Raw genomic sequence first — 25,474 nt, forward strand, 5'->3', positions numbered from 1 at the left:
GTTGCCCCAACAGGCTTTGCCCACCTCTGAGTGCTGGGATTAAACGCATGCACCACCCTGCCTGGCAACCAAGAATTTAATCAACTACTGTCTGACACTGGAGATAAGGAAATTTTAAAACAAAGTTTCTCTCCTCCTGGGGATATTTGGAGATAGATGGTAAGTAAGTAAATTCATAATATGTTAAGTAGTTAAGGTTGTTCTCTGACAAAGTGGTTTGATTGGATGTTGAGTGAAATGATGAATTAGATATGTAGGTCTTAGGGGGAAGAACATTCTAAACTGAGATTTCAGTAAATACCAAGGCAGCCGTGGAAGGGATGTAGTGTGTTGGTATGTTTGAGTGTAGTGGTGGTATTTGCTCCTCCTATGACCTTGGGCTATGGGGGGGGGTGGGTGGAGGTGGTGCTTCTTGCCATTGTATGTGACCTCTTTTAAAAGGAAAGGGAGGGCTGGAGAGATGGCTCAGAGGTTAAGAGCACTGGCTGCTCTTCCAGAGGTCCTGAGTTCAATTCCCAGCAACCACATGGTGGCTCACAACCATCTGTTAAAAGGAAAAAAAAAAAAAAGGAGAGGGAAAGGGGTCTTGAGGTCCCTGATTTCTGCTTCCTGGTATGATCGAACTGCCCAGTGTATTAACTCCCCGGTCAGATCAGAGAACGACTTCAGCTGTCTACTCGGTTCTGTATTCATGAGTGTATTTCCTCCATTTATATCCTAGCAAATTCCCTAATACTCCTTAGGCAGACTCCTGTGGATTCCTCTCTTTATTTGAGAGCAGCAAGGAGCTGTTTAGCTAGAGTGAACTAGGAATGATGGAATGAAGGATGATAGGAGAGTTCTGGTCATATGAGACCTTAAAATCCATGGCAAAGACTTGGAGGACCTGCTGAGAATGGGAGAAATGATAGAATCAGTCATGTTTCTAAGAGATCACTTTGTCTGTTGTATTAGGAGTACACTGTACTTGAGCAGTATGAAAATGTGCAGTCCGTAACTGAGATGAGCAAAATCGTGAATAGAGCAGGGTTGGGGGGTTTTTTGGGGGGGTGAAGGGGTCTGGGGGAGGGGCGTAGTTGGGATTCAGTTTCCAATATTGTAAGCTGTCAGCACCAGTTGGCCATCCCCACAGATGTCAAGTAGGAAGTTGTAAAAAAGGAAACAAATAAGGCAAGAAGTCTAACATGCAGCTTAAAATCTTGGGAGTTGTTAGTGTATATATTTGATATTTAAAGCCATGAGCATAACCAGACTTGGTGTCATGTCCCTATAATCCCAATCCCTGGAAGACTGATGCAGGAGATTGCTGGTTCAAGGTCAGTCTGGCTACATAGTGGATTCAAGGCCAGTCTGGCAATCTGGGATATAAAAATCCTGTATTTAGGAGGGAAAAAATGGAAATAAAAAAGTCATGACTGGGTATAATGGGCAACTTTATAATAAGTGATGAAGAGAAAGAGGTCTCAGATCTAAGGTCAAGAACATTCTATTGCTTGGAAGAATATGATCATCTGAGACTGTTCCTGAATGTGGCTAAGTAACATCAGTGAAGACTTGCTTGTCTGACTTTGCTAGTATAGAGATCATTAATACTGACTAGTAGTGCTTTTGTAATGAAGGGGACAGAGTGGATTAGTTGATGTGAATGGAAGACAAATTGAGTGCAGCCAGAAAGACAGGTCTTTTAAATAATTATTTGTTTTGAGACAAACAGAATGGAATGAACCACCCTGGGCCTTTTAAAGAGTTACACTGTGTAATGGTTTGAATAAAAATTGACCTCATAGACTCATAGGGAGTGGCATTATTGGAAGTGGGGCCTTGTTGAAATAGATGGGGCCTTGTTGGAGGAAGTATGTCTCTGAGGGTGTGGGCTTTGAGGTTTCAGAAGTTCAAGCCAGGCCTAGTGGCTCACTGACTCTTCCTGCTGCCTGTGGATTTAGATATAGAACTCTCAGCTACCTCTCCAGTACTTGCTTGACTACATGACTCCTGCCATGGCAATAATGAACTAAACCTCTGAACTGTAAGCCAGCCACAGTTATATGTTTTCCTTTATAAGAGTTTCTGTGTTCATGGTGTCTCTTCACTGCAGTAGAACCCTAAGACACCGAAGAATAGAAAGGCTAACATGAAAGCTGGAGCAGCATTGTTTGGTGGAAAGAGGGAAGTCAGGAGGAATGATAGTTCATTTGATATTTTTAACTACTCAGTAGAGAAGAGACAGTTGGTGGCACTACTAGAACAGAAGGAGATCCTTGGATAACTGTGGGGGAATGTAAGGGTTAATGCATAAATAGAAGGATTGTTCTCAAATAGGAGCATGCTCAGCTCAATCAACAAAATGGAAATAAAGTAGTATACATGGCAACTGGAATGTGTTTGGCTATGTGTGGACGAGCTGTACGGATTGGATGACATTTGCTGTTACTGAAGCATAGACTGTTTGTGGAAAAAGGAAGAAGGAAAACAGTGCTCTAGGAAGCTGAAGACTGAATGGAATGGGGACTAGACTGGAAATGCCCTTGTGAGGTTGTGGATGGAGAATTCGGTCAGTCAGCATAATTGTGTGTGTTGGCCCTCTTCAGCCATATTTAGCTGCTAGTAGTTAGATGGTTGCATTTACCAAATAATAACGAAGTGCATTATTTGCTGTCAAAACTCTTATCATGAGGTTGGAGTTATTTGAATTGCATTTAGAATTTTAACTTTTTGATTACATCTGTTTTGATAGGCTGAATTTAGTGAATGGCAGTCATTTAAAAAGGGCATGGCATTGTTCCAGACAAGGTTTTTGGATAAAAATTATAGGGTTTAATTCCAGCCAATGTATACAAAAAGGAATTCTTTGAGGGCTGTAAAGAAGTTCACAGCTAATATAAAGTATGAAAACTCTGGTCCAAGATGTAGTCAGGAAGCAAGGGAGGGGGGCAGTCTGGAGTGAGTGCAGTGGCTTCTACCTGGACTCCATCTACTCCGGAGGCTGTGGTAGGAGCATCACTTGAGCCTAGGAGCTTGAGACCCCTTTAAAAAAAAAAAAAACAGATAACCAACCCATAATTTAGCTTTCGTGCCTTGTTAGTTATCTGAAGTAAATCAAACCCATATTCACCTACTAAAAATAGTAAGAAAGGAAACAGTATCTAAGTCCTACAGGTGTGATGGTGCACACCTGCAATCCTAGCAGTTAGAGGGTGATGGCAGAGTTAGGAGTTAAGATCCAACCTGTGTTACATGAGACCTTGTTTCAAAACAATAAGAATGGTTTGAAAGCCTCTTAAGAGTGTGATTTCCAGATGGGACTAATCAGAAATGGGTAAAACGTTTTACACACACACACACACACACACACACACACACACACACACACTCTATAGTACCCAGTAAGTTCTGAAAATCTGCATCTTTAAATATTAAACAGTCAGGTTTAGCTGGATGTGGTGGCACACATGAATTTGAGACCAGCCTAGGCTCCACAGTGAGACATTGTATCAGAAAACAAAAGTCAGGTACTGGAATCACAGGGGTTTTGTTTGTTTGTTTGTTTTTGTTTTTGTTTTTTTTGTTTTTTCCGAGACAGGGTTTCTCTGTTTTCTGTGAGAATTTTTATAATGGGTCTCCCCATTCAGTGCCACAGTAGAACCTTCTCAATGATCCTGTACCCTCTGTGTGCTTGACTGGCTTGTTTGGGGGCTGTTTAGTTTGACCAGAGGTTGATTAGTAGTTTTAAGAACACTGGGTTACAGACCCTTCTGTGCCAGCTTCCTTTTTTTTTTTTTTTTCTTCTGAGACAGGGTTTCTCAGTGTAGCTTTGGAGCCTGTCATGGACTAGCTCTGTAGCCCAGGCTGGCCTCGAACTCACAGAGATCCACCTGCCTCTGCCTCTGCCTCCCAAAGTGCTGGGATTAAAGGCATGCACCACCGCCTGGCTGTCTTCTTCCATTTTTGAAGGCTACTGTGTTGTGTAGAGCTCAGTCTATAGTCTCAGCCTTTCTAAATAGATGAATGATGAAATGCCAGAAGCAGTAAATTTTTTTGTTGAAGTACTAAATCTGCAACATCAGTATTTTTATTTTTCTTCTTGAAATAGCCTAAACTAAAAGAACATTAATATCTGAATTAAGACTAAGGAAGAAAAGCATGTTGAAATTTATTAAATATGCAGGTTTACCTAAGGATTAGAGTTCATATTTATGGAGCAGAAAATGTACTGGTTGTTAGCTGTAGATGATTTTGCCTCTAGATTTTGGACATGCCAATAGCAGGTGGAGAGGTGGTGGTGGTGCTGGCATCTAGTGTGTCAGAGCCAGGAATGCTGCACAACACTACAGTATACCATGATAGTCACTGAAAACTTTCTGCACCCTGATAAGCCTCTCCACCAACACAGCAATCCAAATCAGACCAAATCAAACCTAATTAGAAAAAGCCCCGGTTTAAGGGGTAAAGCGCTCCCAGATGATTTTCAGCCAACCCCCCCAGAGAGGAGATGGGGAAGAGAGACCAGAAAAAACACTGTTTTCTGGGAGGGGCAGTTTAAAAATCCTGTGGGAGTGGTCTTGAGCATCTCTGGGAGATGGAGCCCTGTTTGGCAGGCTTTCTGATATGAGGCAGGATTTGGAGAGAGAGAGAGAGAGAGAGAGAGAGAGAGAGAGAGAGAGAGAGAGAGAGAGAGAGAGAGATGGGGAAGGGGAATTGAGGTGGAGCTTCCACAGAATGTCCCAGACTCTGAGTACAAGGCCGCCTGTTCATATCTGGCTGCTTCCTGCGGGGATAGGACAGTGTGGGGAGGGGAGTCGGGAGTTGGTGGGTTCACACTCAGCAGCAGGTGTGGGTAGAGAAGCATCCGGATAACTGCCATATCCTGGAGACCTCAAGCATTTGTTTCTTGAGGAAGCAGAAAAGGCAAGTTGCTGGGGATTATTAACATCTGGCCTAGTTGTACAAAGATGAATGCTCAAGGCAAAGAATAGATAGGCCTTTCATTGGGACATCTTGGAAAATCGTGTGATGGAGGGTCCCAGCTGCTGGACATGTATCCTGAATAGGTGCCTGCTTGAGCCTGGAGAGATGGTACCAGCATGAATGTTCCAAAAGCTTGGCAGCTGAAGGGGTGGTAAGGATCACAGTGTCCATCAGGACTCAAGAGACTTAGGAGCTAGCTGTTTGAGGAGTACTCTGTCCCAGTCCCCCATCCCATCCCCGTTCCCCTCCCCTCAGCCCCCCTCCGCCCAGGAGAGTGGGGCAGGCTCAGGGGCAGTTGGGTCTGTTGGTGTGGGGGCAGGGATATAGCTGTCAGCATGTAAACAGAGAAGGGACCTCAGAAGGGAGAGGTAGGAGAAGTAACTGGCCAATGGAGGAATGTGGGCCAGGAGATGGTGATTGAGGAGAAAGGGCCTTTCTTAAAGGAGTTCAGAAGGGCTCATGCCTGTAGTACAGCATGGGGTAGCCCGGAGAGCAGGTAAGGGCAGGCCAAGATAAGCTGAGTTCAATGGAGAACTAGTTGAGCTGTTGTTTAATGAGTCCATTGGCCCCTTCCACTTTTACCAAGGATTGTGGGAGCTAGGGAATGTGGAGCTTCCAGGAAATGCTGTGGGATGTTCTGCGTCTCCAACATGAGCTCCATGACCCTGGAAGTGAAGGCTGGTCTTTTGTATGGCCTTTGGCCTTTTGTATGGTCTGTGGCAGGCCAAATCTAGGGTTGATGTGGTCCAGGAGTACTTGGGCCACCACATCTGCTGTTTCCCTGGAGATGGGAAAGGCTTCTATCCATCCAGTTGGACTCCTTGAAACTGGTACAGAGGCTGACAAATCTAGAAGGCTCCCTGTGGATTGGCCTTAGCACACATCTGTCAGGAGGTGTGAACTGTAATTGGCTGGAACTTGAGAGCCTCCTGAGTGAGTTCAGCCGCTGCTGCTAGGGCTCTCAAGCATGGCTGCCATCCACAGACCATGGGGTCCAGAGAATGCCATGGCCCAGTCCAAAGGCACAACTGGTTGGACTAGATCCCTGGTGACCACTCCCAGCCTTTCATCTGTATAAAGGTGATAAGGTCAAGAAGGATCTGGAAGAGCTAGGGTCAGGGCTGTTAAAATTGCATCTTGCAATAAAGAGAAGTGGCTGGTGGCAGACAGTGGCCAGGTGCGTGAGGGGCCCCTTGGGAGTCTCTCTGGCTGCCTGGTAAGGTGCTTGGCCGCAATGGCAAAGTTAGGGATCCAGTGAAGAAAGAATCCCATCAGGCCCCAAAATGAGGGAATCTGGTTTGCAGTGGTCCGGGGACTGTAAATCCCGCAGGGCTTGGACCCTGTCAGAGGTGAGGGTCTTAGACTCCTGGCTGAGTTGAACACCTGATACACCACAGTGGAGAGCATAGCTAGGGAGCTGAGGTAGTTCAGGAGCAAAGAGGTAGCCTGTTGGTGCAGAGGCAGAGTGGAGCCACAGAGAAAGAGGTCATCTACATATTGAAGAGTGTTTTAGGACCAGTGTCAAAGGTGGAGAGATCCGGAGCCAAGACGTGGCCAAAGAAATGAGGGGCTGTCCTGAAAAGCCTGAGGGAGAACAAACAGTCCATGTAAGTTGTCTGGAGGACTGGGTGTTGGGGTCCTCCCAGGTGAAGTATGAGTCAGGGTATGAAGGGACAGTAAAGAAGGCACCTTTCAGGTCCAGAACAGTGAAGTGGGGGGTGGCAGGGGGAATGCTAGACAGGAGGTTGTATGGGATGTTGACCACTGGGTGTGCTGGAATAACTGTCTCATTGATGAGGCAGAGGTCTTGAACTAAACGGTAAGCCTCAGAGGGCAAATGCACAGGAAGAATGGGTGTTGCAGGGTGAGTCAATAGGAATTAAAGGTCCCTGAGATAAAAGGCAGGTGATAGGGTGTAGTTAGAGTTTTCCTGCCTGGCCCACAGTCAGGACAAATCTCTTACCCGCCAGGCCCATAGACGCTCAGACCCAACCAAGTAAACACACAGAAACTTACATTGTTTACAAACTGTATGGCTGTGCAGGCTTCTTGTTATCTACTTCTTCTATCTTAAATTAACTCATTTCTATTAATCTATACTTTGCCACGTGGCTCGTGGCTTACCAGTACCTTACATCTTCCTTGTCATGGCGATGGCTGGCAGTATCTCTCTACCCATCCTACTTCTCACAGTCCTCCTCCTTGTCCCGCCTACCCTATCCTTCCTGCCTGGCTACTGGACAATCGACACTTTATTTATTTTAACCAGTCAGAGCAGCACATTTGACATACAGAACATCCCACAGCAATAGGGATTGGGGATTTAGCTCAGTAGTAGAGCACTTACCTAGCAAGCGCAAGGCCCTGGGTTCAGTCCTCAGCTCCAGCAAAAAAAAAAAAGCAGGTGATAATAAGCTTAAGGCCTCAGTGATAGGTTTCAGAAATAGGAAACTGGGGTCTGGAAGGGAAGGAAGAAGGATTCTTAAGGTGAATTAGAACTGGCTGGTGGTAAGTAGCCTCCAATGATAAGGGAGGGTAAGGACAGGACAGTCTGGGGGAGGAACTTGTGAGGCTATTAAGGGGAGAAGAAAGTGGGATTCAGGAGACAGTGTGGGGGCCAAGGTGAGTGTGGCCCCAAAGCAGCTGAGAATATCATGACCCAACCAGAAAGTGCAAGGCAAACAGGTATGCCTGGGAAAGGGTGTGAGAAGAATCTCCCTGCAAGAATGCAGGAAAGTGACAGGGTCTTAAGTGGGAAGGAAAGGGTCCTGTCCACCCCTGTGACAGAAATTGGTGAGGGAACTGTAGAACGCCAGTGAGATGTTAAAACAGAATAGGTAGCTTCTATGTCCAATAGAAAGTCAATGGACTTACCCACTACCTGCAGCATCATGAGCTCAGAGAGGACAATGGGAGTCACCAAGTCTAGACTACATGTCAGTCTACCAGGCTGAGGAATACTAAGGCTGGAAGAATCTCAGATGCTAGGTGTTGGTTAGTCTGGACCTCCATTGGCATAGAGGACGAGCCAGCATGGGAGCACTTGATTTCCAGTTTCCAGGCTGTCGGCAGACAGGGCATTGTCTCCTGCGTGGCTGGGGGTCAGGACAGTACCATGACCAGTGGCCCACCTGGCAGCATTTGAAGCAGGCTCCTGGCATAATTGAGTTGGGTTGAACTGCAGCTGGATGGAGCCTTGTCCCCCTTGTGGGGGCCCTGGTGGCCTCAGAGCAACCTCTAAGGCTTGGTCTTAGAGCTTAGCTTCTGTTGCAATCTCGTCTGTTAGGATGACCAGCTGCCTCTTCTTTGGCATTAAAAACTTTAAAAGCCATTTTCACCAATTCCTGTAGAGGGGCTTGAAGACCCTACTCAGCCTTTTTTAATTTCTTTCTAATATCTGGTGCTGACTGAGAAATCAAATAGATGGCCAGGCTATGGCTCCCACTGGGGAGGCTGGGTCAAGGCGAGTATAGTAAACCATGATCTCTTGTAATCAATGTCTTGGAGCTTATCAAAATGAACAACTTTATCCAAAACCATTTCCATACCTTGGAGAAGGCAATGAAACATAAGGTCTCTTCTTTGTTGTCTGTTTTGACCCAGTTGTTAGCCCCAGTAGGGCTCTGTAGCTGGCATCTTCATACAGAAGAACCACAAGGACCATATAGTCCACTTGGTGGGTCTGATCTGCACACTGTAACTGCTGCCTGAACTCCCTCACTCCTCAGGAGTGAGAGAAGGCCTGGATCACATAGAGGTCATGCCAGGTCAGATCATAGGCTTGGGACAGATAACCAAACTCCTTGATATAAAGAGAAGGATTAGGGCTTGAGAGATGGCTCAGAGGTTAAGAGCACTTCCAAAGTTCAATTCCCAGCAACCACATGGTGGCTCACAACCATCTATAATGAGATCTGGTGCCCTCTACTGGCATGCAGAACATTGTATATATAATAAATCTTTAAAAAGGGGGGGGGGATTAGCAGAGAAGGAACCCAACCACTTTTCTGTTTGTGAGAGGTCCTCAAGAGAGAAGGGAGCGTAGACTTGAACAATCCCATCAGTTCCAGCTACCTCTGGAGAGGGCAGAGGAGGTTCAAGAGTCTGGCGAGACTGTGTATGAGGAGACTGGGGAGGATTCGGGGGCGTTAAACCAGTGAAGGAGACCAGAGAGAGTTGTTTTACATATTGAAACTGCTGAATTTATTCCTGATAATACAGAATTAACTTTATTATTCATACAATTGCAGGAAATCATCAGAAAAAGGGAACATCCTATATATATAACACATATCAGATTCTATACAGGTCTGCCAGTACCTCTAGCACAAGGTGCTAGAAGCCTTAGAATTTCATAAGAAGCACCATGTAAATAGCAAAGGATTGAAGAAGGATTTCTCCATCAGTTGACAACAAGCTAAGGATATTGTGAAAAAATGTCCTACTTGTTCCTTTCTATAACCAAACTCCATTACCTACAGGGAGCAATCCAAAAGGTATACAAATAAATGAAATTTGGCAGATGGATGTGTTTCATTTTGCAGAATTTGGAAGATTAAAGTATGTACGCCATACCTTGACACCTATTTAGGATTTCAGTGGGCAACTACTATGAGTTCTGAAAAGGCTGATTCTGTGATTACACACATATTAGAAGTTATGGCCATCATGGGAATACCTGTACAACTTAAGACAGACAATGCCCAGCATATGTCTCCAATAAAATTAGACAGTTCTTTGCTTATTTCAATATAAAGCATGTTACAGGTATACCACACAATCCCACAGGCCAAGCAGTCATAGAAAGATCCAATCGAACTTTAAAGGATATGCTAAATAAACAGCAACAGGTAACAATGGCTCCTAGAAATAGATTGCATAGTGCTTTATTAACCTAACCTTGAATTTTCTCAATGGTGATGAGAAAGGAACAACAGCTGCGGAAAGACATTGGACAACAGACAAAACTCCTGAGCTAAACCAACTGGTTTATTTCAAAGATGTGTTGACCTCAGAATGGAAACCTGGATATGCCCTACGCTGGGGAAGGAGTTTTGCTTTTGTAGGTTGTGGCATTGGGGGTGGGGAGCAGTGGGAAGGATGGGAGGACAGGAAGGCAGGTAAGGAGGAGGAATTTGGTATTGGACCTTTGTCCCAGAGGAGAAGGAGGGTGGATAGAGGGAGGAATGTGAGGAGTGCTGGCCACTGAAAGGAACATGTGTTAGCGCAAGAAGGGAATGGGTAGGCAGGGTTCAGAGGAGTGGGGGGAGGGGCCATTGTCTCTGGCAGCATGGTGAAAGCAGAGTTTTCAAGGTCCTAGTTCCCAGATAGGCAGGAGTCTAGAGGCCCAACAAGACCGGTTCTGTGGGACACTGGCTGCTGTAGGGAGGGCAGGAACACAGAACCCAAAACCTGTGGACATAGAGCAGATCTGTTCAATTATCTCTATACTGATAAAAATTTTCAAGATCACACAAGATGGAAAATTCCAAGGTTCCCTTTGGTGGCCACTTTGAATGGCTATAAAGAGCATATTGTGGACTGGCCTTATTGCTCAGAGAAATCAGCTGTTCAGGACTGATGGTATCAGATAGCCCCAATTTGAATAGGTTTTGTAAAAGACACCCCAAAGGCGTTTGGGGATCTGGCTTCGAATTGTAAGTGCCCATTTCACAAGTCTATGCTGGGACCCAAAGCCTGATGCAGTGCATCCACTGTGGTAGGCTTTGAGCAAAAAGGGTATGTGGAAAATTGCTTTGAACAGAACATCTTCTACAGAAAGGGTCCCACAGAACAAAGGCAACAGTCTTTGCTCCTGTAACAGGTCAGGGGCCTAGCGAGACCACGTCTTTGGCAGCACGCCCCGAAAATTGAATGAGGCCCCAGGCCTCTTAAGGCAATGACTTGGAAAGGACAACTTACCCAGCAAAAAGCCAATCTTAGTCCGGCAGAGAGCAGGTGTCAGGGAGAAGAGCGGGTATCAGGGAGAAGGATGTTTCCCACTACAAGGCCCTGGGCCTGTGGGGGAAAATCAGCCCCTCAATAAGCCTCTCCAACACAGCAATTTAAATCAAACCTAATTAGAAAAAGCCCAGGTTTAATGGGTACATGGGTACAGCACTCCCAGATGATTTTCCACCCTCCCACCCCACCCAGAGAGGAAATGGGAAAGAAAGACTGAAAAACTATGTGTCTGTTTTCTAGGGGGCAGTTTAAATACTCCTTGGGAGTAGTCTTGATCATCTCTAGGGGAGGAGCTGTGTTTGGCAGGCTTTCTGAGATGAGGCAGGGTTTGGGGAGAGAAATATGAGGGAGGGAAATTGAGGTAAAGCTTCCACCAGAACAGTCAGAGAATTATTTGGTGGGTTGTCTCAGTGGGTAGAAGTACTTGCTGCTAAGGCTGATGGCCTAAGTTGAGTCCCCAGAACCTATGTAAATGTGGAAGTAAACCAATTCCCACAAGTTATTCTCTTACTTCTGTTCATGTGCTGTGGCCTATGCATGTATGTACACATACATATAGACACAGAAACACACAATGTAATTTTTTGCAGAAAAAAAATGATTTACCCTAAAATATTAGTTGTGCCAAGGTTGAGAAACACAGTGTTAAAGAATTTTTTCAAGTACTTTGTTATTTATTTTTTCACTTGATTATTCAACAAAGAGTCCAAAGATAAAAAAGTTCTCCCAAATCATACCCATCTCTGATGACAGTTAAGCCTTGACACAGGCATCATCACATATATGTAAATGGAAGGATAGGAAGAAATGTACTTATAAAATACTATAGATAACACTGAAAGGAAAACACAAACTTTTCTTATGTAAAACAGTTAAACTTACAGAAATGAAGTTATTTCTCATGTACTCACCACCTAAATTCAATAGTTATGAATTCTTGGCTAATTTTATTTCATCTGTATCTACATCCCCTCTCCTGATCCTGGGGTGGGGTGGGGTGGGGTGGGGTGGGGTGTGTGTGTGTGTGTGTGTGTGTGTGTGTGTGTACAGCCCTGTCGAGGTCAAAGGACAACTTTTGGTCATTCTCTCTTCTTGAACCTTGTGGGGGCAGGATCTCTCTTGATTTTGCTGGTCTACTTGCTCCAGACTAACTGGCTGCTTCTCATCTTAGTAGGAATGCTGGGATTATAAACTGTAGCCAACACATAACATGCAGCTTTTTGTAAGATTCCAGGGATGGAATTCAAGTCAAGTCTTCTTTCTTTCACAGCAACTGCTTTAATCCACTGAGCCATCTTGTCAGTCTTAGGGTGTCTTAATGCATTTGGATTTGTCATACAAATAATACAATGTTCATTTTTCCTTTTTTAAAAGGTTTATTTATTTATTATGTATATAGAAGAGGGCACCAGACACAGATGGTTGTGAGCCACCATGTGGGTGCTGGGAATTGAACTCAGGACCTCTGGAAGGGCAGTTGGTGCTCTTAACCTCTGAGCCATCTCTCCAGCCCTCATTTTTCCTTTTTAAAGCTTTTTTTTTTTTTTTTTTTTTTTTTGGTATGTGGAGCTGAGGATCAAACCCAGGGCTTTGCATTTGCTAGGCAAGCTCTCTACCACTGAGCTAAATCCCCAACCCCGGGTTAATTTTTTTTAATGGTTGGGGTTTGGAGGATGATTTATGGGACTTGGTTCTCTTCTTTTTTTTTTTTAAATAAAATCTTTATTGACAGATAATTCACATAGTATACAATTTTCCTGTTTGCACAATTTGAAAGACTTTAGTTCAGCATCCTCATAGCCCATGACACCATCACCACTTCCAGTTTTAGAACATCACTGTCTTCAATTTCTTTCTTTTCTTTTTTTTTTTGAATCCCAAATGCCGTTTATTGAAGGAGGGAGGAGGTCTTAAATACAGGCTTACAGCACAATGGGAGAACCACAGAGATTGGTTCTCTAATTTACCCTATAGAGGTTCTTGGAATCTAACTCAGATCATCAGGCTTGACAGCAAGCTCTTTACCCATTGAGCCCCATTGCTGGACATTTCAAAAAGTACGGTTTTAGTATATATCTTTGTGTGTGAGAGAATTTTTATCCTTTTTCATGCTCATTGCCTCACCTTTTTTTAGAGTGTGTGCACACATGCTCCATGTGTGTTTGTGTTCATTTGTGTGCTGGTACCCATGTGTGTGATGGTTGTCATTTGTCAGGTGCTGTCCTCTTTGGTTTTGAAATAGGGTCTCTCACTGGAACTTAAAGCTGGCAAACTCTGGCTGGCCAGCCATCCCTAAGGTCTGCGTGTCTGTTACTCCTTACCTCTGGGATTACAAATGTGTACCACTATGCTCAGCCTTTTGTGTGGGTGCTGGGATATCACCTCAGGCCCCACCTTCATCTTAAGTGAAAGTCAGCCATAGGGTAAGTACTAGGATTTATAACCTGGAATATTTCCCTGGTTCACTCTTTGGATTCATTATATTGTTTTTAGGTTTTAATTGTTGTAATAATAAAATATGGAGAAGATGTTAAGGATTATTTTCTAGGATGGATTTACAGAATCAAATTGGGAAAATAGGTAAAAGGATCAATATTTCAGATTATTAAACAGACCAAATGCCTGCAATAGAATAGAAATTCAAATTATAATTATCAGATGAAAGAACATTAAAAGTGGTTTTGAGTATGTTTCCAACAGTTTTTAATACTACCAGTATGAGATCATTTACTTTCCAACACATCTTACATGTTTTGATTATTTGAATAATTAAAGAAATTCTCTGTCTTGGGTGTGGGGACGACACTGCCGTCAGCTGCTGTAACTAGGGCCTACTTCCACCCTGTGTTCACCAACTGAGTAAATGAGCATCTGTTTTCTTACAGGACTGAATTTACTCTTAAAGAAACCATGTCCTCTGGAGGTGCTGAAGATGACATCCCACAGGGAGAGCGGAAAACAGTTACAGATTTCTGTTATCTTTTGGATAAATCCAAGCAGCTGTTCAATGGGTTAAGGTTAGTAGACTCTTGATGTGTTAAACTTTTCTCTAGTTCTGCTTTTCCTCTCCATGATATATGGTAGGTTTCAGAAAGTTATGCTTAGAATCATATATCAGATATATCAGATATAATTTACATATATTAAATACACACACACACACACACACACACACACACACACATACATACAGAGCTGTATTAGAAATAATTGCAGCTCAATGAGGAAGCTCATGCCTGTAATCCCAGGACTGGGGAGGCTGAGGTCGGAGAATCACAGTTAAGTCTGAGCTACAAATGGCCAGGTCAGCCTGGCCTAAAATGAAACCCTATCTCAAAAACAAAACAAACAAAAATAAAGAACAAACAGAAAGAAGTAGTGACTATAGTCTTTTTCTTTGACAATGTTTATTCTTAGATGAAAAACCATGTGTTGGGTTGACAACACATGTATAAGGCCCTCAATACTTTTCCAGAGGCTCTCAGTTCAGTCCCCAGTACCCATGTTAGATAGCTTACAACTACCTGTAACTCCAACTTCAGAGGATCCAGTGCCCTATTTGGCAGTTACACACAAATAAAAATAAAAATAAATCTAAAAATTATTACCAGTCAGCTGGCTAGGTTCCTTTGCTTTTCCTTGATATGAATTATGAGTAGTCAAGGAGATTCTCCTAGTGTTGACAGTCCTCAACCCTTGAGTTCTAAGGCCTGAGGGCTCTTCTGGCAGGCCCAGGGCCTCTTGTTCCAGGCTTTAAAATCTAGTGACTTAGAGCTTCAGGCAATCTGATTGTAGCTCTGTGCTTTTTCCACCAGCATCCCCAGTATTTAGAAGCTAGCCTACACCTCTTCTAGCATTGATAACCAGGGAAACAGACAGCAAGCAAGCAGTTCTTCCTACTGTAATAGCTCTTGGAACAGGTGCTGGAACCCTCAGCCTTTAGCAACCAGATTGTTGGGAGTCTCAGCCCTCTATAATAGTTAATGTATCTCTTGAGCCTGCAATGTCTGTGACCCTTTGTCCTGAATGTTTGACAGCTCCCTGGAACTCTTGTGGCAGGTAGTGCCTACAGTTTCTTATCTTTGGATCTCCACAGCCCTTGTGTCATTCGCTCTGATCATCATCACTGCTGTCTCCTTTGCAGTATAGTTGACACTGCCTTTGCTCCCTTCATTACTTTCTGCTGGTGCCACTGCTGATGTCAACCTTTGTGCTACGAGCTCAGTCTTCTACACTAATGATAAAAATCAAAAGTAGACTAAAGAAAAGACAGAGGCCTTTCCTTGTCAGGTTTTGTGTTGCAACACAAGGGGGCAGCAAATCACAGCAAATGTTCTTGCTAAAAAAGACTGTGTTTATAGCAATCACAGTTTTTCTGGTGGACCATCAGTGCAGATACTTCCCTTCTGGCCTGAGTAAAAGTGGCTACAGGTTCATCTAGAAGTCACTGAGGTTTTGGTTGTCAGAAGTCTGGCACAAACTCTTTTGAAGCACTTGTAGCTGGAATAGTACCTTCTAGGGACAGAGCTGTACTGAGATCACCATGTAGTTTCCACAAGATGTCTAAAGAGTGCTAGCATGAAGACAGTCCACCTGACAGCTTGGTTGATAGTCCTTCCCTTAAGCAAGCTGGGACACCAGGAAAAGGTCTAACATCTATCAAGAGACAAGTCACCAAATTGCCCAACATCTTAGCTTATTTAAAGGAAAAATGAAATATTAAAGTAAGTGCAGGGAATAAAAGGCTTATTAAAATTAAGTGACTTACGCCTTTAATCTCAGCACCCGGGAGGCAGAGCCAGGCGGATCTCTGTGAGTTCAAGGCCAGCCTGGGCTATCAAGTCAGTTCCAGGAAAGGTGCAAAGCTACATAGAGAAACCCTGTCTTGAAAAGCAAAAAAAAAAAAAAGAAAAAGAAAAATATATCCATTAAGTCACTTTTTTGTTTGTTTGTTTGTTTGTTTGTTTTTTTGAGACAGGGTTTCTCTGTGTAGCTTTGGAGCCTGTCCTGGATCTCGCTCTATAGACTAGGCTGGCCTCGAACTCACAGAGATCCGCCTGGCTCTGCCTCCCGAGTGCTGGGATTAAAGGCGTACGCCACCACCGCCCGGCTAAAAAGTTTTTAGATTTATTTATATGTATGAGTGTTTTGCCTGTATAAAAGTATGTGTACCATGTATGAGGCTGGTGCCTGTGGAGAGAAAAAGAAGGCATCAAAACTGGAGTTACAGACAGTTGTGAGCCAACATGTGAGTGCTGGGAACAAAACCCAGATCCTCTGTAATATCAGTTAGTGTTCTTAACCACTGAGCCATCTCTCCAGCCCTAATAAGTGTTTAACAGTGCTTTAGCAGGGCTTAACTTCTGCTCCAAGGGGAGATGGTTCCCTCTAATCTGTCTGAATAGGAAAGGCAAGAAGTATTTGTTTTACTCAAGTTGAGAGGAGCTCTTTTGTTAGATGAGTATTTTATTGTTTTCTGTTGTTTTTATAGATGGCTTTATCTTCATCTTTCATCTCATACTTAACATGATTTTATGCATGAAGGTATTGAGGTTCAAGCACCCTATTCCTTTTTTTTTTTTTTAAAGTGTGTATAAATGTTTTGCCTGCATGTATGTAAGTATACTGCATAAATGCCTGGATGCATGCCTGGTGTCTGTAGAAGTCACAAGAAGGTGCTGGAACTTCTGGAGCTGGAGTTATGGACCTTGTAAGCCACCACACAGGTCCTGGGAATTGAACTCTGGCCCTCCAGAAGAGCAGCCAGTGCTCTTAACAGCTAATGCATCTCTAGTACAAGTGTGTAGTGGGTAGCCATCCCAGCCTTGGCCTGGAAGTTCCAGCCCCCATTGAGGCTTCGGTAATGGTCACACCCATAAGGTGGGGCTGAGGGAGGAAGCTGAAGATTCAGGATCGAGAGGAGAGGCTTCTCTTGGTTCCAGGACCCTGGATGCTGGAGGTAGACTGAGCAGAGTTCTCCAGAGAACACCGCCGGACTGCACCATACCTTTGCCAGACCCTACAACCTATCTATCCCTTCATTTGTAAGTTACCCCACAAAATAAACCTCCCTTTTAACTACGTGGAGTGGCCTTAATAAATTTCACCAATATCTGGCACCCAACGTGGGGCACAAACCCACAACCCTGAGATTAAGAGTCTCATGCTCTACCGACTGTGGTTTTGAGACACAGTCTTTCTAATTGCAGGATAGTATATTCATGAAATAATGTCTTAAATTTTAACAATACTAATAATGATGAATTTTCATATTTTACCTAGAACAGTGGATAAGAAAATCTACCAGAGATTCACGTTAGTGTTTTATGTGAATGATCCTCTTCAATTTAAGCCTTAATTAAAGTCCAAATTTTCTGTGAACATTTGTGTCTTGTGCAAAATATTAGCTCATGGCAACCCTATTGGGTAGCCTTGGCCTCAGTTTCATAGAGATATTGATATTCTGATTCTCTGCTAACTTCCCTTTTCTACCCTTGGCTTTCTACCTTCATTGTTGGAATTCATACCCAGGTTTAGTGCATGCTAGGTAAACATTCTTTTGTTGAGGTATATATCCCTAGTCACTTAAAAAAAGAGAGAGAAAGAGAAAATTGTTTTATTATTTAACAGTTGTTTATTGTATCATATTTGTATCTAGAACTATCTTTTTATTATTCAAATTCATTTTATGTATATGGGTACTTTGCCTGCATGTTTGTCTGTGCACCACTTGCATATCTAGTGCCATCAGGAGAGAGCATGCACAATTTTGAGTTCAGGTACTCTTGGAGTCCAGAAGAAGCTGGATCCCTGATAGGTAGAGTTACAGTTGTGAGCCACCTGGTGTGAATGTCATGAATTGAACACAGGTCCTCTTTGAGAACAGTACCTGTTCTTAACTGCTGAGCCATCTCTCTAGCCCCACATGCCTTTTTTTTTTAAGATTTTATTTTTTTTAATCTGTGAATGTTTTGTTTATACATCTATGTGTATGTTGTGTGTGCAGTGCCAGCAGAGAGGATGTCAGGTCCTTTGGAACTAGAGTTACAGAGAATTGTGTACTACCACGTAGGTGCTAGAAATGAACCTGAGCTCTCTGCAAGAGCAGCAAGTACTATCTTCCAGCCGAGCCATGTCTTCAGGACCCACATGATATTTTGCTTTATTTGGGTTAAATGGATTTTCTGAGACAGGCATGGTGGTGTATGCCTGTGCTAGTTTTTTTGTCAACTTGACACAAGTCATCTGGGAAGAGGGAACTTCAGTTGAAAAAACTGCTTCCATCAGATTTCTTGTAGGCAAATCTATTTAACAATTTATTAATTAATGAATAATGTGGGAGAACCCAATCCACCAAGGGCTGTGCCACACTGGACAGGTGGGCCAGAGCTGTGTAAGGAAGTACCTCTATTAGCCATGAGGAGCAAGCCTGTAAGCAGCACTCCTCCATTGCCTTTGCTTCAGTTCCTGTCTCCAGGTTCCTGCCTTGAGTGCCTGCCCTGACTTCCCATCATAATGGACTGTGATTGGGAAATGTAAGCCAAATAAACCCTTTCTTCCTCAGGTTACTTTAGATCATGGTGTTTCCTAACAGCAATAGAATGCAAACTGGGACAGTGCCTATAATCTGGCTGCTCAGAAGACTGAGGCAGGATAATCTCCTGAGCCCAAATGTCTAGACTAGCTTGAACAACAGTTAAAAACTCTGTTACTCCCAAAAAAATAAAATTAATTTTTGTATTAAATAAAATCCTGTGTATGTGTGTGCTTTATATGTTTATTAAAATGTAACTGTTTGTTGTTCAATATTGAACCTTAGTTGAAAATTCTTAGAAAGGGCTCTGTCAGTTCAGTATCTTCTTTGGGGTCCCCAGAGTGGCAGGGTGGAAGAATGTTACCTTCTCACCACTTATATACATTGTCTTATTTGAATTACTAAACTAAAAAGCTTTCTTCTTTCAAGTGATGATGTTTTTGTTTTCTTTTGGTTTGGTTTTGATCATATTTTTATAATATATAAGATTTCCTTGGGGATAACAAAGAAAAAGTTGTTTTTCATTGATTTTCTACTACCACCTTTATATGGGTTCTGGGGATCAAACTCAGATTGCCAGGTTTGTATAGCAAGCAGTTTTATCCATGAGACTTCTTGCTGTCTTGAGGAAGTTTTTTTGTTTGTTTTGTTGGTGTTTTGATGTTTTGTGGGGGGCGTTTGGAGATAGGGTTTCTCTATGTAGCTTTGTGCCTTTCCTGGAACTCACTCTGTTGTAGCCCAGCCTGGCCTCAAACTCAGAGATCCACCTGCCTCTGCCTCCCGAGTGCTGGGATTAAAGGCCTGCACCACCGCCACCCGCCTTGAGGAAGTTTTTTATTTGTCTCCTTCCTTCTATATTTGTATTGGTTTAAATAGAAAACAAGATCACAGTATCAATAGAGCACACAAAATACATTGGTAGTCCAAACCAGCTTGTAAAGGAGGCAAGTAGCATCCAGGTACAGTGGTGTCAACTCTTAACACTAGCCATTTCCCTGAACATTCCTTCCACTCTTGTTGCTCATCATTTTGGTAGGTGTCCTTTGTGTTTTCTCTTTCTCTGGTTTGAGGAGAGCTTTATGTGTTTGTTTTGGAGGAGGCTGTAAAGATGGCACAGTGCTGGCGATGCAGCCCAGGCCTCCGTGTATAGTAGTCACTTGTACCACTGAACCTTAACCCCAGACCAGTGTGCTTTTTAGATTCAAATTTAAAAGGTTTTTAATATTTTATTTTTTAAATTCTGTGTATATGTGTGTGGGTTTAGGCACACAAGTCCTAGGAAGCCAGAGGCATTGGATTCCCCTGAAACTGGAGTTTCAGGCTAGTGTGAGCCACCCAGTGTGGGTGCTGGGAACTGAGTTCCGGTCCTTACATGAGCCTTTGTGCTTTTAATGCCGAGTATTGTGCTTTCCAGCCCAAGTATTTAAACAAACAAACCAACAAACAAACATACTCATGTGACCTGAACTCAGATAAAGATACAAAATATAGCCTCAGAAACTCCCTTGGTGTTCTCTGTTATGGGGTTTTTAACCCTTTAGAAACAAAGTTTAAAAGTGCCTGTCAGTGCATGAGAGGCTTCAAGGTTATCTGTGTGTCGTTTCATTTGGTGGCCTTCTAACTCAAGTGGTTGTGTCTCTCCATCTTATATGAGATGCTCACTTGAGTTATCAGAACCTTTTGTCTCTCCAGCTATACTTATCTTAACAAAATGTTTTTCCTGATAGAAATTTTATGTCTAGAATATATGGATAGTACTTAGCTTTTCTTTCCATTCACTGTGTAAGAAAACACTCCAGAGAATGAGAAGTGGGTCAAATGAGTGATTTGCTTATGGTAGTGCTTGCATGTAGTTACAATATTCATGAAGTGAGAATAGTGTTTATTTAAAAGCTTTGAATAATTTCAGAAAATAATCAAAAGCTCAAGTGCATTATCAGGTTCTGGTTGCCATGGTGACTAAAACTGTGGAAGTAGAATGGAATACTTGGTGTGATTATTCCAGGCAGCTGTTCCAAACCTAGGTTTGAGAGACACAGCTGTGTCTTCCAGTGATAGTGGTAACTTGCAAAAGTGGAGGCCTCTAAATCTCTAATTATTTCACTCTACAGGAGTAAGTATACAAAGCCAAAACAAGCCTTGGAGGAGTAGGGTGGAGTCGTGGATAAGCACCAAAGTGAAGTGTAACAGTCTTGGATGAACGTAATTACAGAAATTAAATAAATGTACTCTTGACCCTTAAAAAAGAAGGAATTATATCTTTAGTACTTTCACTAGAGGCTTGTCTTTGTGATGCCCTTGTTCCCAAAAAAAAAAGGAAAACTGAGAAATGAAGTATGTTCTGTTGTCCTCTGCTCCCTTTCCCTTTTCTCTATCCTCTCCTTCCTTTCCTCTCTTTTTTTTTTTCTTTTTAAGATTTATTTATTATGTATACAGTGTTCTACCTACATATATCCCTGCAGGCCAGAAGAGGCACCAGATCTCATTACAGATGTTGTGAGCCACCGTGTGGTTGCTGGGAATTGAACTTAGGACCTCTGGAAGAGCAGCCACTGAGCCATCTCTCCAGCCCCCTTTCTTCTTTCTTAATATTCTCCCAGAGACCAGTTCAGCAAACTAATAATGTTATTTCAGAAATGACGCCATCTGTTCAGACTTGTGCTCCATGCTTTTATTTCATATGGCTTACCATTCAAAGTGTGCATTTAACATAGACAGCCACAAAATAAATTGGGTGTCTTGGGTTCATGGTCTAGAAAATCATTTACTTAGAAATTTAATGTGAGGGGCTGGAGAGACAACTCAGCAGTTAAGAAATTTAATGTGAGCTGGGTGTGGGTACAGTTGTAATCCCAGCACCTGGGAGGAAGAGGCAGAAGGACTGCCACAAGTTCAAGGCCAGCCAGAGCTACACAATTAGATCAGAAGAAAAAATAAAAATAATAAAGAAAAAAGAGATTTAATCTGAGCTACAAATGTAACCATATATTTTAGCTGCCTTTCTAAAAGTAAAGAAACAATAATATGTTTTATTTGATTCAATATGTCAATAGTTCTATTTCATCATGTGATCTGTGTAGGACTTACCAAGAAAGACATTTATGTCCCTTTTCATGTCATGTCCTTGGATGCAGTGACTATGTTTCACTGGCTTGGGTCTCAATTTAGATTAGACTAGAGATTCTCATTTCTAGTACTCAGTAGTTCTGTGAGTTGTGCTCATGGCTCAGGCCAAATTTTACCCAGTTTTGGCTTCTGTGTCCTGGTAACCCACACAGTTCCTTGGTTAATCTGTATTGGTTGTTCAGGATCCTCTTCATTACTAGTCCATCACTGTCTCCTTTTGGTCTTTCAGTTCCCATCTATAGATGCTAACATCATAGAGAGCATTTGCTGTTGGCAGTTTGTAACCAACCACCTACATTTTGGTGATTGTCAGGTGCTTTATCATTTGTTATATTCTTTTTTAAGGGCTGCCATAACAAAGTATCATAAACTGGATGCTTAAGCACTGGACATATATTTTCTCCCAGTTCTAGAGGCTGCATATCCAAGCTTAGGATGTTGACGGGTTTGATTTCCTCTGAGGACTGTACTCTGTCCTGTGTCCTCACACAGCCACTGTTTTATGATGGCCCTGGCATTTCTCTCTGTGCCCAGATCTCAGGACACAAATCATAATGGTGTAGGACCCAAAAGTTAGTATTGATGAAAAATGTTTTCTGTGGGTTTAGATCTGTTTTCTTGTTCAATTTGGGAAAGGCTCTGAGTAGGTTCAAAACTTCTGCCAAATCCAGCAATTTAAATGTCATAATGACATAGTAAACCTAGGGCAGACTGGTGTGTTCTCAACAGTTCTCTGTAACTCTCAGAGGCTTCATAAGACAGCTCTTCTCATATTTTAACTGTCTAATGGGTACAGAGCAGGGCCTTCTTATTGTTCCCATTAAGCTAGATCAGAGATGAGTTTGGTTTAATGTAGCTGTAGTTATTGTTTGTTTGTTTGTTTGTTTTTCTTAAGGTAGGGTTTTTTGGTTTTTTGGTTTGATTTTGTTGTTTTGTTTTGAGACAAGATAGCTCTGACTGTCCTGAGACATAACCAGAGATGCCTCCTTTGCCTTCCTAGATCTAGGATTAAAGCCATTTTCCACCATGCCCAGTATGTTGTTTTTAAGCTCTTCCAGGAGGATGTGTGGGGTGGATGAGCAGGTAGAAGTACTTCCTGCCTAGTCTTATATTCTAAGTTTGATCCCTGGGACTCACATGGTAGGAGAGAACCAACTACATGCTTACCTGGGCATGTGAATGTACAAGCACACACACACACACACACACACACACACACACACACACACACAACCGTGTAGTGGATATCTATCTGTTCTATGACCTTGAAGCACCACCCCTAGAGATGTAGCAGATAACAGTCCTACCTACCTATGACCTTGAAGTACCTGCCCCTATGGCATAGTCCCGGGACTACCCTTAAGATCTAAGATGCATGTATGCCTCCTACTTTTCTCCCTCATGGGCTTGGATGCTTGGACAGACTCAGGCGGAAGGGCCTTCCAGGAATCTATGATAAATCTCCTATTCTGTATAGAGTCTTCCTTCCTAATAAATTATTTTACCCTTTAAGCAAACTCCATGGATTTTTCATTATACAACTAAATTTAAAAAAAAATCTTAAGGGAGTGGAGAGGGCTCAGTGGTTGAGAGTGCTCTTCCAGAGGACCTGGGTTCAATTCCATTACCCACATGGCAGCTCACAACTCCAGTTTCAGGGGACCCAACACCCATGCAAAACACCAGTGCACATAAAATAATAATAAAAAAGCATTTGTTGCTCTTGCAGAAGACCCAGGTTTGGTTGCCAAGCACCCATATGTCTGCTCACAATTACCTATAACTCCAGTTCCAGGGGATTCTCTGCTCTCTTCTGTTCCCTGGGCACTGTGTTTATGTGATGTACTTTCATATATGTAGGAAAAACACATATACACATAAAATAAAAATAATAAATCTTTAAAAAAAAAAAAAAAAGCCAGGCAGTGGTGGTGCATGCCTTTAATCCCAGCACTTGGGAGGCAGAGCCAGGTGGATCTGTGAGTTCAAGGCCTGCCTGGGTCTACAGAGTGAGATCCAAGGTAGGCACCAAAACTACACAGAGAAACCCTGTCTCAGAGGGGGAAAAAAAAAAAGACTCCTCCAGGAAGAGAAAAATGAGAGAGGATGTGAGGCATGTTAAGGCTGCCTGAACAGCCTCTTGTGCTTGTCCTGGTTGCAAATAACACCCAGCTTTGCCTGTGTGTATCATAGTGGGAGGTCCTGCTGTAGACACTGAAACTCTTCACCAAGGTAGGAACAAGAATCTCAAACATCAGTTAGTTCTTTACTCTAGGAATAGAATCCTCTGGTCTTTTGCTCCTTAAAAGAACAAGCATCTGGGACTTTATAGATACTACCACGTCTATGAGATAGTCTTGGCCAAGTTACCAGAAGTGAGCCTTAAACTCTTAGGAGGAGGCATCATGGGTTTTAAAGATTCAACCCAAGCTGGCTGATGGCAGCATATATCTGTCATCCTAGTTCCCCCAGAGACTGAGTCAGGAGGGTCTTTTGAACCCAGGAATTCAAGACCAGCCTGGGCAGCATAGTGAGAGTAAGAACAAAATAAAATTAAAAGTTGGCAACTTCTTTTGCCAGGAGCATGATAGCATTAGAAAATAAAGTTATTGTTAGGTCTGTGTCTAGATGTGACACCCTTAAGTCTCCTGCAGGTGGCTCTCAGATATTATTCCATTGTTGTATTTGACTTAGCATGTCTGAATTCAAATTATTCAGTTACTTAGAATGAATGATGTACTAAGTGCCTTTTATGTGCCAGCACTGGCATTCTGGGCATCACACTGGACACAGGGCAGGATATAAAGATAAGTAGAGAGCCTTTTTTCCCCTTTTTATTCAAAACAAAAATATAACATGGCTTATTCATCAGCTATATTAAGGTATCTTCCCCCACCAGAAACACTCAACATTTTATACTTTTGAAACTTAACACCCTGTAGTATTGAATTTTCTCTTGTTACTCAGACAAAGCACCTGAAAAAAGCAGCTTCAGGAAGGAAGGATTGGTTTTGCTCACAGTGTGAAGGCAGAGCCCAGTATGGAGAAGAAAAACGTGGTATCCGGAAGGAGGAGCAAGGTTAGAGAACACAGTAAAGAATGCTAGTGCTCTAGTCTTTTCCTCTGTTTCCTCTGGGTCTTCAGCCCCTGGGGCAGTGCTACCCACACTCAGGGTAGACCTTCCATTCTCAGTTAAACCTCTCTGGAAATCACTTCACTAACAACCCAAGATATGTCTTTTAAGTAATTGTTAGAGCCTGATGGCGTGACTTCAGCCCCTGTGACCCACATGGTAGAATGCAAGAACTAAGTACTGGAAGTTCTCCTCTGATCTCCACATAAACATTGTATCACACATACCCATTCCAATAAATAAAGGGAATTTTTAAAAATTTAGTGCAAGCACTAAACGAAATGCTGAGTTTGGCTTTCACAGCCTCAGGTACCCTTTTATCTAATAAACACATAGGAACATGGATTGCAACAGATGTGATGTCTGCCTTACAACTTTTTCTGCATAAATACAGATTTGTGCATGGGCTAGGTGCTTGTTGACCAGAGGCTGATTCAGAGAAACCAGATATTTCTTGGTCTTTGGCCACAGCTCTGTGGGAGATCTGTAGCACTCTAGCTCTGGGGACAGAATTAGTTCCCAGAAAAGAACTTTGCTAATATGTGAGACTCTGTTTCAAAAGTTTTTAATCTGTCATTTTGTGGGGCTGGAGTGCCTATGTGTCTATGCCTTTTTATTAAGTCTGTATTAAAATATCTTTTTTTTTCTTTTTATATATTTATTTTTCTTTAAGATAGGGTTTCCCTACATAGCTGGCTGTTCTGGAACTCTGTAAATCAGGATGGCCTCAACTCAGAGATCCACCTGCCTCT

The 25,474-nt window shown here is 42.7% G+C and overlaps 1 protein-coding gene across 3 annotated transcripts in view; it reads left to right on the plus strand.

Annotated features, from left to right (window-relative positions):
- Nucleotides 1-25,474, plus strand: part of Scai (suppressor of cancer cell invasion) — a 103,822-nt gene that overhangs the window by 39,784 nt on the left and 38,564 nt on the right. For 2 of the 3 annotated variants that reach the window (XM_036186288.1, XM_036186289.1), the window contains exon 3: nt 13,815-13,946. In XM_036186288.1, the coding sequence (XP_036042181.1) occupies nt 13,815-13,946 (132 nt within the window). Of the gene's footprint in view, nt 1-97; nt 160-13,814; nt 13,947-25,474 lie in introns of those variants that run through there. The other variant, XM_036186290.1, reaches the window with a different exon arrangement.

Source organism: Onychomys torridus, chromosome 4 (genome assembly GCF_903995425.1).
Source record: "Onychomys torridus chromosome 4, mOncTor1.1, whole genome shotgun sequence".
In the NCBI taxonomy this organism is placed as follows: Eukaryota; Metazoa; Chordata; class Mammalia; order Rodentia; family Cricetidae; genus Onychomys; species Onychomys torridus.